Source organism: Vigna angularis, chromosome 11 (genome assembly GCF_016808095.1).
Source record: "Vigna angularis cultivar LongXiaoDou No.4 chromosome 11, ASM1680809v1, whole genome shotgun sequence".
In the NCBI taxonomy this organism is placed as follows: Eukaryota; Viridiplantae; Streptophyta; class Magnoliopsida; order Fabales; family Fabaceae; genus Vigna; species Vigna angularis.
In genome coordinates, this window is record NC_068980.1 from 3,157,291 (window position 1) to 3,171,999 (window position 14,709).

Sequence of the window (14,709 nt, forward strand, 5' to 3'; positions counted from 1 at the left end):
ACAATGATATATATATATATATATATATATATATATATATATATATATATATATATATATATATATATATATATATATATATATATATATATTCTCTTTTTCCCTTCAACATACATCTTTATAGCTGTTGAAAATGTGTATAATTAATTATTTTTATATTTAAAATTTCATAATATATAATTAATTATGAGATTATAGATTTTAAACACAATTATGAAGTTAGAAGAAGAAAGTACGGGGTGCAGAAAGAAATTGTATGCTAACAAACACCAGAAAAAACAAATAGATTTTAGTGGGCCCCATCAATAATAACTAAACTTGAAAAAAACTTGAAGTAGCCCGCGCTCGCCGATGAAACGAAACAACAAAAGCTACAAAATTAAAGTTGCCGCTTCAACAATCGAATCTCATTGGTTCATTCACGAATACACGGATCGCAACTGTAACCGTAGATTAATTAAAACTAGACGGCTCAGATACATCGTATCATCTATATCTTGTGTATAAATCTTCATTGGAATATAATTCTCTTACGCTGTCAACAAACAATTCTCGATCTAGAAGTGATTTTGCAGCCAAACAAGTTCTAACTTCTCACCGATGGCACGAACCAAGCAAACTGCACGCAAATCCACCGGAGGCAAGGCTCCGAGGAAGCAACTGGCCACCAAGGCAGCCAGAAAATCCGCTCCGGCAACGGGCGGCGTGAAGAAGCCTCACCGCTTCAGGCCGGGAACCGTGGCGCTCAGAGAAATCAGAAAGTACCAAAAGAGTACCGAATTGTTGATCAGAAAGCTTCCGTTCCAGCGTTTAGTGCGTGAAATCGCTCAGGACTTCAAAACGGATCTCCGTTTCCAGAGCAGCGCGGTTTCTGCTTTGCAGGAAGCCGCAGAGGCTTATCTTGTTGGACTCTTCGAAGACACAAACCTTTGCGCCATTCACGCCAAGCGCGTCACTATTATGCCCAAGGACATCCAACTCGCTCGCAGAATCAGGGGCGAGAGAGCTTGAGCTTTCATAATTCTCTATTCCAGCTAGGATTCTTTAGACGGCCTTTAATTTCTCATTCTAATTCACTGGTTCAGTTGTTTGAACTGTTGTGTATCGGTCCAATGTAGATGAGAAAAAAATGAAGTGTTTTCTAGTTGAAATTATCTCTATTATTTCTTATTTATCTTTCATTTTTATGCAGAACTGTTATATTTTATTTATTAAATTACAAGGTGAACATAGTTTGCCATAATTCATACATTTATATCTTGGAAGATTGTAGACCTTTGTTTCTTTCTGCAGAAACTATCTTTGAATCGAAATTCTGAACGAAGGCTGAGGAATTCGATGTTGGTGTACGAAATTGGGGTTAGGTTTGGGGTATATCGGTAATGAAAATAGGTAGGGCGCGAATTTTGAAATATTTTGCGTTTGGGAGAATTGAGAGAATCTTTAAAACCTAAAATCAGAACCGTTGATGAGCATATATGGATCAATGGTTTATGTGTTTTCTATTCTCCTCGCCACAATTCTTTTTATTATATTTTAATAATTTTCAATTTATTGTCTGCATAACCAAAGAATGTAAATTACATTATTGTTCATGTTCTTTCTTATTTTTATTTCTTCCCTCTTACCATTCCTGTTATTAATATTACTAGTATTGTAGTAGAGAATACATACGTTTGTTTTAATACATATGAAATTTACAACAATCGAATGTTTTAATATAAATATTATATTCTTGTTAAATTTTACTATATTTGAACAATCTAGATTAAGTAAAATTGTATTTTGGATTTTAATTAAAATACAATTGTTTTAACTATTGCTCATTTGTTTAAAAACTACTAAATTACATTTTAAAGCAATAGATAAAAGAAAATATAGGGTTAACCTGGAAGCGAATTTAAAAAAGAAACTGTAAAGAGGTAGTCCACTTAGACATAGATTTGTTTCGTTGGATTGTTCGCATCCCATAAACATTTTAGGTGAATAGTTAATAAGCAATTGTGTAAAAGTTTAGTGATATTAATTTTTGTATACCTTGTGTGATGTACTTTAATAAAGTTTTATTTCATATTTTATTATTGTATTAGATGTGTTTTTTACATAATTACCACTTTTTAAAAAAAAGAAATGCAGCTTTTTCAATAAATTTTTTGAAGATATTATACAGTTTTGAATTTGTTTATTTTTCGATCTGCAAGCTAAACGCAAACTAGATAAACAAACTAGTTTAGTTAAATGTATTGAGATGTAGATTAAAATAATTTGATAAAAAATGTCAAAAGTTAAGTCAATATAATATATTTCATTACGAAAAGATAGTTTAAAACAGAGTTATTATGATATATTTATTTTGTTATTTTGTTAACTACCAAACCATATTTAATCCTATTGTTTATTAACGTAAAGTTTAAACAAAAAAATATGAATCGATCTAATATGAGTAAATATTAATGTATTGTAATAATTTTAACTGTTATTTTTGTGATTGTCTTGATGGCCTTAAAAATAATGTATAAAAGTTATAACTTTAGCGTTTAATTATTTAGATTTAACAATCAAATTCATCTTTGAGAGATTGATTAGACCTATAAACTATTTTAATAACATAAGATGAGAAAATAAACTATATATTATTCTTCAGTCTAATTACAATGAAGAACACATAGTCCAACCTTATATTTCAATGACACCATATGCAGTAAACTGCTAAGCAAAATAGTCATGATATATTATTATACTTTTCCGTGAACAAGTTAATGAAGGAAAAAAGAAAAATCTACAAGGCCTGTGAAGTCTAAAAGCAATGCATACTATATATACAATAATAAACTGCAATATCATGACATGAGCAATGAATGATTTAATATGCAACCACATCATACCCAGTTACTAGACAAAGCAAAATCGTGGAATCTAAAAGAGAATTCTCCAGCCGTGTCTCTCTGAAGCCTTGAGTGGGAAATATCTGATGCAGTATGAGTTGGTTCAGAAGGTGGAGGAGGGGGCAATGGCAGTACATGAGTTTCGTTGGGAATGGGTGCTAACGGAACTTCAGATGCATGTGATGGCAACACAGAAGACAGAGCCCTAAATCTCGTGCTTCCTACACTTGAAGCCAAAGCCCTGTCCCAAAGGAAGACGTGCAGGAGAATGGGAACTCTGGTGTGTCGGTGCAAGGACAGCTTCTGGCTGAGTGAAACAGTGTCATAACACCGAATAGCTCCTGTTGAAGAAACCATCCATGGAAGGACTTTTTGATTTGACACTCTTGAAACCACCAACATCCTACAAGTATCTGTTGCCAGCTTATACAGATTGCTCAGGCCTGATCGTGTTGCTGGTACATTTTCTTGATTAATCACTGATGAGATGAAAATAAATCCCTGTAGATTGCAAAAGAAAAATATTAATTGGCTGAAACTTTAAACAATACAATGTGTTTTTAATGCAACAATACTCGGTAGCGGATCCAAACTGTCATTACTAACAAATAATGGATAATAAGATATTATTACCATATAATCTATAGATCTGATACACTAGTCTCACGTGAGAGTTATATATATAACATTGAACCAGATCTTCTATATATAGTTTATTAGGTAATGCTTGCACTATTTTTAATCAAATCTGAGTTTCTCCTCAATAATTTAAGAAACAAAAGTTTTCACATTTGCTCTAGAGAATGCTACAAAAAACATCTAAACAACGGTCTCTAATTTTATTTACGCTAGTGTATATGCATGTTCATGATCAAGATATAAACCTCTTCAGTACGACTAATGGCAAAGCCAAGCTTTGAGTCTTCCTCTTTCAGTTTGATTTCAATAGAGAACTCTCCAGCAACCGGAGCATACCACAGGCGAACTGCTCGTACAACGCCAATGTCTACTCCATGGTAATCCTCAAACCCGTAAAGGCTTTCATTTGCCAAGTTAGCTAAGTCAGATAAAGACCCCGCATTCACAGTGGAAGAAGCGGTCTCTCCTGATATCTGTCACACAAATAAAAGACAAACTCCTTTGTCACACGGAACAAAACAATATAGCACTAAAAAAATAAAAGTAAAAAAAAGGAAGATGGTAAAAGTTTCGTTGCGTTCTAGTGTGTACAAGACATGATAAAATCTTAAATTGTGTCGTACAGTTTCTTATGACCAAATGCGATATATATTGTGAAGAGGAAGCAAAATATCATACCATGAACCAATTCTTTTAGAAGGTTAAGATCTCAAGTTAAAAGTTCAAGAAAGTCACAATAATGAGTGACCATTTACCTTAGTAAGTAGGGACTCAGTTTGGATGTTCATGAAGACAATAGGGACCCCTGAAGCTTGACCAGCATTGAGCCATGCATTTGCCCTGGCCAGGGTATCCTCCAAATCATTGTAGCGAGAAGCTACACGATCTGAAGCTTTGGGAAGGAATAATATAGAAAGAAAGTTGCTAGAATTAGGAATCGGTAGCATTTCTTGCATCCTCCTCTCCCACGAATACGAAACATATCCATCCTGTAACTTGGTCCTGGTCAGTGCATTGACCATCCTAGTGCCCCTTGAAGCTGTAAAGAGCAGTTATTGCAACAAATATTAGATATGATAATCGAAAGTAAAAGAGTGGAGAAAATTGCAATGCCATTGGCATCGATGACCAAATAAGTGCTACCGATCAGCCAATCCAGACGTAGAGGTTTAAAAAAAGACGCGGAATAACTTTCCCTGAATAATATAAGGTCATTGTAAGATGCATTGATTTTTCTGGTTTTTTTATATACAGGGCTTTAAGTGGGTATAACCTCACAAATAACAGGACAAGCCATCGGCAGAAATTTACTTGGTTGCAATTCATCCATGTTATAAAAAATTCGTTATTAAGAGATAAACTTTTAACTTGTATATTTGACAAAAAAGAGACATCGGTTGCTTTATCATATGTTCATATTCGCATTCTTGCAATAGAACGGCAGTTAAAAAATTGCTAGACCAACTTAATTGTCGTCCAACACTTTGAATAAAGCCTAGAGAGAACCCTCCAACTAGAAAACAAACAATATAAGACATATCTATCCAAGCTAAGTTTCAGTATTTGTAGTGAAATAGGTATTGAGCTTTTATTAGAACAAATAAAGTAATAGTCTGCATCTGGATTCTAAAAGAAGACAGAAGACTAGGTTCAGGGTAAACAGATAATATCAGGAAACATTAAGGCTTTCCGGCATACACCGTTGGGTCAATAACACTACTGCTTATGTTGTAGTGCCCAAGTTTAATTTAATTTACTCCTTACATTTTAAATGTAATAACGTGTATAAAATAATGTTTCCTGTAGCTAAAGAGGCTAACCAAGCCGCAGAGGTTATATCCAAGTTATCTTTTGAGTAGCATACCAAATAGGAGGAAACTGAGCTTCTGTACTTCTAATGTAAAAATGTGTTGGCAGGGAGAAATTGGTATTTTCTTTTTGCTCTATTTTTTTCGGATGGTGGATGTGGTAAGCATTTGACTTTGTTTTGGCACCTCTTGTGAAAAAACAAAACATTTTTAATTAAAAGCATTATGTTTGGCGTTTTATAGGAAAAAGAAGAAGAAGCCAGAAAGGTGACCTCACAAGAAGAAACACAAGTTTAAAATGAATCTAAGCAACTTTCATACGTGAAGTTCACCCAAGCAAATGGGAATGGAATCACAGAAAGAGATGGAATGGGCCATATACACGTGCACTCGACGGAGTGTCATCTCATTGGCAACCCCACACACGTTACGTGTAAGCTAATTAGGCACAACGACAAAATAAACAACTATATCATAAGTTACCGTTTTCCTATTTTAACTAAAAAAATTAGTAATTTTAACACAGGAAGGAATTGTGAAAGGTTAATATGTTATTTTAAATAATTAGAACTTACAATATTAAATAGAATATTAGAAATGTCAAATTCAGATAATGATACTCCAAATTATTTATTCTAATTTATAATATAACAACGTCTTGTGATCTTCTTTAAAACGCACACCATCCTTTATCATTATTTCAAATAGTACAATTAAATTCATCATTAAAATCCTAATTATAAATAGTTTTTTATTATAAATCTAATTTTAATTATTTTATTCCAGGCTAAAATACTAAAGCTTAGTTAATTTCATCTCCTCATTTTATTCTGTCGTTCTGTCAACTCTTACTTACTACTATTAAACAAAAGTAATGCAAATAAATACTATTAACTAACTTTTTTTAATTAGCATGAACATAAATAGCACATCCCTCCAACTTCCGACTACCCAAACTTAACTCAAAAACAATTTATTGTTTATTAATTTATTAATTATCAACTAATAATTATTAACTATTAATAAAACGCGGAAACTCAAAAGTCAAAAGGCAAACCAGAAAAACAAGAGAGAAAGTTGGCCAAAGATGGCAAACGAACCTTGAAGCTCATAGCATTCTGCTTCGGTCCGATCCAAGAACCCGACCACGTAATTCGGGTCATCAATCGAGCGAAGAACCAAACCCTTCTTCGCCGCGAATTCGTTAGGCACGATGCACGCCTGCAACTCCGCCAACTCCTCCGACCCTCGTCGCACCCGAACCACAATCGACGTCTCCTTCTTCTTGAACGCCTCCTGAAGGATCTTCTGCACGCCGCTCCTCCCGCCCTTGAACGGCGACTGGTACCGGATCTGCGATTTCGCCGTCGAACCGATTCGGAGCTCCTCCACGATGTCGCCGCTTTGGAGCATGTCGCCGGTCCACTCATCGGCTTTCGAGCTTCCTCTCAGACATTCGATGGAAAGCACTTTCGGATCTCGCGTCGGGGAATCGGAGCTGCTCTGCGATGTTCTATCCATGATCATGTTAACCTAACGCAACCCTTGTGTCGCCGTTTGGATTGTCGCTTCAATTACACCGCCTTCACACTATCCAACACAACTAAACAATAAAAAGATACGACGAGTGAATCCGTAATCCAAACGCGCCTTAACTAAAACTATTAGTAACTAACTTGAAGGAAAGTTTGGGAGGAGGGAAAGTTTGAGGGATGCTTGTTGTAAATGGATGTTGAAATTAAAACTGTGGTTGTTATGTGAACTAAAATGAATTTTAAATGGGAAGTCAAAAAAGCTTGATGGTGGTTAATAATGTGAACAATTTATGGTTTGTGGAAAAGTATATATGATCCATTCTGCCATGGAGTTCTAGACTTTGACCATTTTCTGTGCAAAGCTTCTTCCTCCAATCAAATCTTCTTCCACACATTACAAAATTTTTAAATGTTATTATCTTACTTAAAAAACTTTAGATCTTAATATTAAGAATAATTTAAATATACTTTTTCTTAAGTCGTAACTCCAAATATTCTACCGACCGTGTAAATATGGAGTCGAATGTTTATGGTATTGTTTTGAAATTGTATTCTCACACGCCATTTTACACAGACTCTTTGACTATCATATTCTTTTTCTTCTTCACACAGAGTCAAAGTTATGTTGTTGAACTAAATTGGATCAGTTGGTCGGAACCAGCCAAGAACTGAATTAACGTTTGGCTTATTCTTATTCAGAATAATGTTGTTATGTCAAAAAGGAAATGGAACAATGTTGTATTCCCTCATCAGTTAATTAACATTCTTTTATCATTATTACGTTTGCCGAAGGATAAGTAAATTGCAACTATTTAGTGGGTTGTTTTTTCTATTTTCAAAAAAATGTATCTTTTACTACTGAGTTTTTGAAAAATAGTTCAAAAGATTGACTGGGAAAATAACTTTCAAGGATGTTTGTTCCCATTTTTTCAATGGAAAAACTTTTAAAGTTGAATTGATTAATAATTATTCAAAGTATATTTTATTTTATTGTTATAAGAATGCCCAAAGAGTTTATTCTTGATTATTAAAATATTAGAAATCTCATGCAAATACTAGCAATTACAGTATATAGGATAAGTTTGATGTCATAAATTTTATAATATTAAAATAAACTTAAAATTCATTTTTTTAATTGATATCAAAGTTCTTTCTATATTTTATAAAATTATTACGCATAAAAGTTACTCTTAGAAGTAAAGAATAATAAATTATAAATCATATAGTATATCTTATTTGATCAACTAGTAATTAAATAGTCAATTCTTCAATCAAGATCAACTAATAATTAAACAGTCAATTCTTCAATCTATAAAACGGGTAGAAATCTTTACACTAGATTGAATTGTCAAAGTGCATTGATGTATAACGATCGAACTGTCAAAGTAAAATATATTAACTTATAAAATCTTTATGATTAACAGATTAATCACGATTAATTATGTTTAGACTGTAATTAAATCAATTTTAAAGAAAAGTCTACAAAACAATATAAATAGAGAAGAAGTAAATGATTTATTAATTACGCATTATCTTTGATTTCGAAACAAAACTACTTTGACATTAAAGAAACTTTGAAATGTACCAGATTGATAAAAATGAAAAATTGAATTTGAAAATAGAAAGTGAATAATTATCCGTTGTAAAAAGAAACGATCCACCTCATGTACCAAAACGGAAACAGACATTAAACGCTAGTTATAAACATTTATATACACATAAAAATTACCTTTCAACGTAAAAAAAAATCTATAATTAAAATTGGTTAAACATGATTTAAATTATGAGAAATATTTGATTACTTATAATCTTGGTGTTGGAAATGATGAGAGTTGAATTTTGAAAGTGGGGGAATGAATGGAGAAAAAGAAAAGGCGCATGCATAGGTGGACTGAAGGTGAGTGAGAGTGACAGAATACAAACTTCTGAAAAGCTCGCAAAAGCGCAGCCACGGCGTGGAATTCTCCAAACATTTTCCACATCATATAATTTATTTTTTAATTTCCTTCACTCTTCTACTTATCCATAACAATGCGATATATTTTTAAAAGAAAATAATTTGTTTTCATTTTCAATTTTCCTGTTTCTTTAGTTTTTTTTTTCTATTTTGCTTAATCTAAATGATATTAGAAAATGGGACCGAGATAAATTTAAAAATATTGATACTAAAGAAGTTAAGGACAACATAAATAATTCATATAGATTAATTTTCGATCAAATCCAAGTAGGCTAGTTGTTTCTTCCTTTACATTCGTAATTTCTTCACACACTTTTACAAACTTAAAAATTTCAATTTTATTCTTTCTTCGTTTAAAAATACATATTCTAAAAAGTATTTTAAAATGTACAATTTGAAATATAAATATAAATATATTTTAAACATATTTTTATTAATATAAAATAAAAAATACATTTTAAATTACACAATTTAAAATATAAAATTTGTTTTTTAAATTTATATTTCAATATATAAATTTTGTATTTACAAACTGTATAACTTGAAATAATTTTTTATTTTTTATTTTGAAATACATAATTTAAAATATAATTTTTGTATTTCAGACAGTATAATTTAAAATACAAAAATAAAAAATGTATTTCAAATAAATCACATAGAATAAAATAAATATTTTTATAAAGAAAATGGACGTAGCAGATGCAAGAATAGAGTCGGGAAAACAGGAGAGTGTTGTCAGTGTTGTTGTTGAGAGTGGTGTAAGGGAGCAGTTTGTGAAAGGGTTGAATGGAACGAGAGATGGGAAAAGGAAGGAGAGTCTCATTAGAATTTTATATACGAAATGCGATTTGGATAAAACAATGGAGGGTCTCTTGATGGAGGACATGGGTCAGGTGCGGTGGGATCGCAGTGCAGCAAGATTGGCGTTAGCAGTGCTGCGGTGATGAAGAAGAAAGGGGAGAAGGATGCATACAGAGGAGAAAGCAGATGGAGCACGAAAACAAGGGCAAAACCGCCTTATCAACTTGCCTAAGAAGGGGGTGCAGTGAGAAAATATGGAGGTGCTGAAAAATATATATTTTTTTTAAGAATTTTAAATTACGTAACCTTTTGAACAGAAATGATAGAAAAAGAAATTGTGGTTTCTTTCGTTTCTGCTTCATTAATCACCTGAGAAAGATACTCATCGATCAATTGGATTTAATGAGTAAAAATCCATCAAGTGAAGGATAAACTAACTGCTAGAAAGCACTAACAGATTTGAAGAAAACCCTTGCCTGTGTTGTGGTCTACCAGTCTAAACCATAATGTGCCACTGCTAAAGTATTTAACTGATATGTAGGCCCATAAAGAATTTACCATCTTCTGTTTGCCACTTCATACCCGTTGGATAAGATAATTGCATGGTATAGGACACACTATACCACAAACATACATTCCAGAAGAGCCTACAAGGAGAAACGAAAGCGAATAAACATTGGTGAATATCACCGCTTAAATAAGACGAATACAAAATGTAATCAGAAACAAAGAAGGAAGATTCATGGCAATAACTGGTGCCCATATAATTTTGTGTTTTAATCATGTTAAGAAATTTGCCGATGTTTAAAAATGTGTCTAAAACTTTCATGCAAGATTCTGACTCTCAACTGCCCGGTTGAGAATCAAACTCAAACAATAAAACACTAGTTGTAGCACAAGTAAATATAACTCGTGAACTTTTACCATAACATTGATATGATTTTAGATACTTACTATACCCATCTCTTGTGTGCAGTCGTACTCTTGTCTCCATTAAGAGATCGTCTTCTTGTCTTTTTCAAGTCTCCACGAGCTGATAATTGCTTTTGAACTGAAGAAGAAGCTGCATTAGATTTTCGGCTACTTGAGACTTCTTTACAAGGACTAATGGATCGAGACTTCGAGTGGCGTTCAAAAACTCTACCTGATGAACTGGATACTTTTCTCGGTGTATGTTTCTGATCAATTTTGGAGGCAGAATCCTGTTTCAAGACAATATCAGCCGGAAGATTCGATTCTTTGACGACAGAGGAACTATCTGAATCAGAAGACGAGGAGCTAGAAGTGCTTTCCATATCATAAAGAAGGTTATCTATCATAATTCGCGGGAGAGGACTGTTATTTGAGCCACTGGGAGAAAAAGAGGGTCGTCGAAGTCTAGTAAGCTGCACAACCTGCACGTATTTGTGAAAGAGTCCTTTATATACAAAAGCAATTGAAATTCATAGATACGGAATCCTTCTTGTTTTGCAGTGCTATGAGAGCTTACAGTATTGTAATGCATTTTTGTTCCATGTTAATTTAAATTCCTGGGTTTGGCTTCTTATCATATAAAAAAACCAAAGTGGAACATTCCGGTTTTTTAAATATACCTTACTACTATATGTTATCTTGTTACCTTTTGTTCAAGAACGGACATGTCTTTCTTTAATTTTGAAATTGTTGTATTCTTCCTCCGTATAATGTCCTCTAATTCAGCAATCCTCTGTTTTAAATGGCATTATAATAAGTAATGAGTGAATTAGAACAAAGAAAAAAAGTCACAAATTCTAATCTAAAAATGTCAATGTTACCTTGCAATTAGCAACCTCGTTAGAGTTTAACAGGGTTGTAAGCTCCTTTATTGTGGTATCCTTCTCTTCACAATCTTTCCTAAGATTATAGATATCTTGTTCTACAGCCAAATTGTTTAACTGAGGATGACAAAAGGCGTGAAAAGTTATCCAAAACAATACGAAAGAAAAGGTATATTTGCAATTAATATTCAAAAGATAATGGAAGGAAAGAAATGGAAAACAACGTAGCCAGAAGGTAGAAAAACATAACAATTACAATTCTTCAATTATAATTAACCACTTCCAATAACATATAATTAAACGATTTCTATTAATTATCTTGGTTTCAGTGAAAAGCAAGGTCGAGGAACGCAAAGAACCAAAATGTCTTATGAGCCACCATTTACTGAGTTACAGATCTTGTGTCAAAGTAACAGATGCTAAGATTTATGACCCACTTGTGATAGAAAAATCAGGATCAAAATTGCGTAGCCTTGTAAAATCATTCCAATAATTTGTTTAATCGAATATGAAAAGGTAAACATTTATAAAATTACATATCTTATGCAAACACCATTCAACATCCATTGAAAAACACATTTCTAATTGTTGTTTTGTTTGATTATCAATGCTTATTATCAAAATTGAACCGAACCGAACTAATAATTACTATATTTATACTAATATGTAGCATTGTGTAGCATTTTGAACATTTGATCCCAACAGGATGTGATTCTAGGTGTTTTGGATATTTTGTTATGTCATAGTCACAAGCAAAATATAATAAGAGGTTGTAATACAATTATTATCACATGTCTCACGTGTGGTCTTTCATTTATTATTTGTAATAGTTATGTAAATATAATTTTCAAGCCATGATTGTCACTCGTTTTGAATTAAGTTTTGTTTTTAATTAGTTGTCAAATTAAAAAGCAATCTTCACTGCCACAAAATAAATTTAAATTTAAAAAAAAAAAACACTAAACAAATCACTAAAGATCAATTGATTTTATTCAAATTTAACATTTCACTCAAACCAAAGGTATATTATCTTATATTTCGTTCGTATGATTTTTTTATCTGAAACCAAATCAAACAACCAACACACCCGCAACCAAATTGTGGTTAAATTAAACATTGGTCCATTTACTCTCTCAGGACCCTAACAAAGATGAGTCCCAAAAAAGTACCTGGATATCAGCAGAAGATGTAACACTTGACGCCCAATCTGACATGTCAGACATTCTTCGTTCTTCTTGATCCTCATTAGGGAAGGGAGTCTTGTATTGCAGCACCTCATTTGCACCGGAGTTTCTAGCAAGTGAGGCACTCTGAAGGCCAAGTCAATGAGTGATCAAAGGCAATTAGACACATTATGAAGACGCATAATTTTAATTGCACAACAGCGACAAAAAGAAACAATCAAAATTGTGACCATTACTTCATTAAAGAAAGCAGAGTGCTGTTCACAGTGCCAACAACCGCAATCAACAAGCTTAATTTTCTCAGTTCCAAAAGTCTCATTCAATTGCAATTCCCCATCCTTGTCACACGACTTTTTTGTAGTTGAGTATTCCTTAGAATTGTTAACTAACTCGCAAAGAGTGTCAAGCTTCTGCTGCATGCTCGACAGGACCTGGTCCTGGCAAAGTGCAATAAAATCACAAAACAAAATCGTAACAAAAAAATCATAAAAGAAAACCACACCCATTCATAAATAAACAAGCAGAGAAGTAAGGAATTTATGTCAACAAACACATTAAAAGAGAGAGCATAACACATTACTCATTTGCACATCACATACAATAGATTTGAATATTAATTTTGGAAGCGATAACAGTTACGGATTTGAACAGGTGATATAGAGAAAAGCACGTTACGAATTGTACCCTTAGTTCAACGGATTTCTCCAGGTGGCATATGCGAAGGTCTTTCCGGGAGCGTGCAACAGCGGCGCCAATGACGGCGACTATGAGGAACCTATGGATTGGAGAGAAGAGGTTCCAAGCAAGGGCTTGTTCGGCGCTCAAGCCGCCGCCGATGGTTCTCGCCGAGCTGGCTTCGTCGGCGTTAAGGATCCTTCCCTGGAGCGATAACCACGCCATCGGCTTCTCCGACGAGACAGGCCGGCTCCGCTCCACGAAGCTTGCGGAGAGGCGGCGGCGAGAGGCGGAGAATCCGGTCACGGACAAGAACAACGGATGAGACGGAGCTCCGCCACCGTTAGCAGCTGCGTCCATGGAAGCGTGATTGAAGTGAGACGCAGCGTTTGTGTGCATTCAAACTTTTGAAATTGAGAGGGAAAGAATAGAATAAGCCATGGTGATGGTACAAGACAAAGTATTGAAACGGTGAAATGGTGAATCAGGACAAGACAAACCTTACAAATAAACTATAATCCCAAAGTCCCTTTCACGCGATTGGTCACACCTTTCTTTACCGTATTTTCCTATTTTATTCAAAATTCAAAATAGGAGGATAATATTTTTTAGATATTAAAATATTGATGATCAAACTTTATCAAGAAATTCATCTGTATGTTATTATTAATAGTATTAAAATAAATAAATAAAAATGGCTAATGATTGTATTACGCCTTGCACAAATAATTTTTATTGGTAAACTAAAAATACAGTTTAAAAGTTATTGTATACATAAAAAAAATTATTCACGGAACCTAAAAATGTGTATTAACATCTAATAATATAAATTTAGAGATAACAAAATAATAAATTTATAATTTATATGATGTGATAATATATATATATATATATATATATATATATATATATATATATATATATATATATATATATATATATATATTCAAGTGTTGATTAAATTATAGAATTTTATTTTTTAAATGACGCGTCATATATAAGATAGAGCAGCTAAGCGTTTTGTATTAAAAATTACAAATTTAGCTTACCCTCACAACTAATAATAAAGATTATATTTATGTTATTTTGTATAATAATTGTAAAATTAAGGAAAGAAGTTAATGAAAATAATTGTGTAATAATTGTAAAAATAATGATAAAGTTGTAAGAAAGTTCAACTGTGCAATGATTGACACAAAATTTTCTCAAAATAAGTGTTGTAAGAAAATAATTTAGATGAATTATTAAGGTAATGTAATTAAAAATAATTAATGATTTTAAATATTTTAAACAGAATAAAAGGGTTCCCAATGACCAAAATGTGTATTCTAAATAAATAAATAAATAGGAGTTGAATGAACAAACTATAGAAGGTGGGGTCATTACACAGGCAGTTAAATGACAGTGCAAACAATTTTTTTCTCTTTAA

General features: G+C 32.8%; 3 protein-coding genes across 4 annotated transcripts; 1 reads left to right on the top strand and 2 right to left on the bottom strand.

Annotated features, from left to right (window-relative positions):
- Nucleotides 1-507: 507 nt before the first annotated feature.
- On the top strand, nucleotides 508-1,181 carry LOC108334411 (histone H3.2). The gene has a single exon (XM_017570247.2). The coding sequence runs from the start codon at nucleotides 601-603 to the stop codon at nucleotides 1,009-1,011; it is 411 nt and encodes a 136-aa protein (XP_017425736.1). The 5' UTR covers nucleotides 508-600; the 3' UTR covers nucleotides 1,012-1,181.
- Nucleotides 1,182-2,616: 1,435 nt separating this feature from the next.
- On the bottom strand, nucleotides 2,617-7,180 carry LOC108333257 (uncharacterized). The gene is made up of 4 exons (XM_017568650.2): nucleotides 6,433-7,180; nucleotides 4,280-4,563; nucleotides 3,770-3,997; nucleotides 2,617-3,386 (listed from the first exon to the last, which is right to left on the bottom strand). The coding sequence occupies exons 1-4, from the start codon at nucleotides 6,857-6,859 to the stop codon at nucleotides 2,880-2,882; spliced, it is 1,446 nt and encodes a 481-aa protein (XP_017424139.1). The 5' UTR covers nucleotides 6,860-7,180; the 3' UTR covers nucleotides 2,617-2,879.
- A 2,765-nt stretch (nucleotides 7,181-9,945) lies between these two features.
- Nucleotides 9,946-13,748, bottom strand: LOC108333473 (uncharacterized). 2 transcript variants are annotated; one of them, XM_017568929.2, is made up of 8 exons: nucleotides 13,290-13,748; nucleotides 12,842-13,042; nucleotides 12,591-12,731; nucleotides 11,419-11,538; nucleotides 11,244-11,330; nucleotides 10,770-11,019; nucleotides 10,580-10,676; nucleotides 9,946-10,272 (listed from the first exon to the last, which is right to left on the bottom strand). In XM_017568929.2, coding segments are annotated over exons 1-8 (1,287 nt in total). In that variant the 5' UTR covers nucleotides 13,680-13,748; the 3' UTR covers nucleotides 9,946-10,271. The 2 variants fall into 2 exon arrangements, with proteins under 2 accessions (XP_017424418.1, XP_017424417.1); XM_017568928.2 differs by having other exon boundaries at nucleotides 10,580-10,688.
- Between the last annotated feature and the right edge of the window lie 961 nt (nucleotides 13,749-14,709).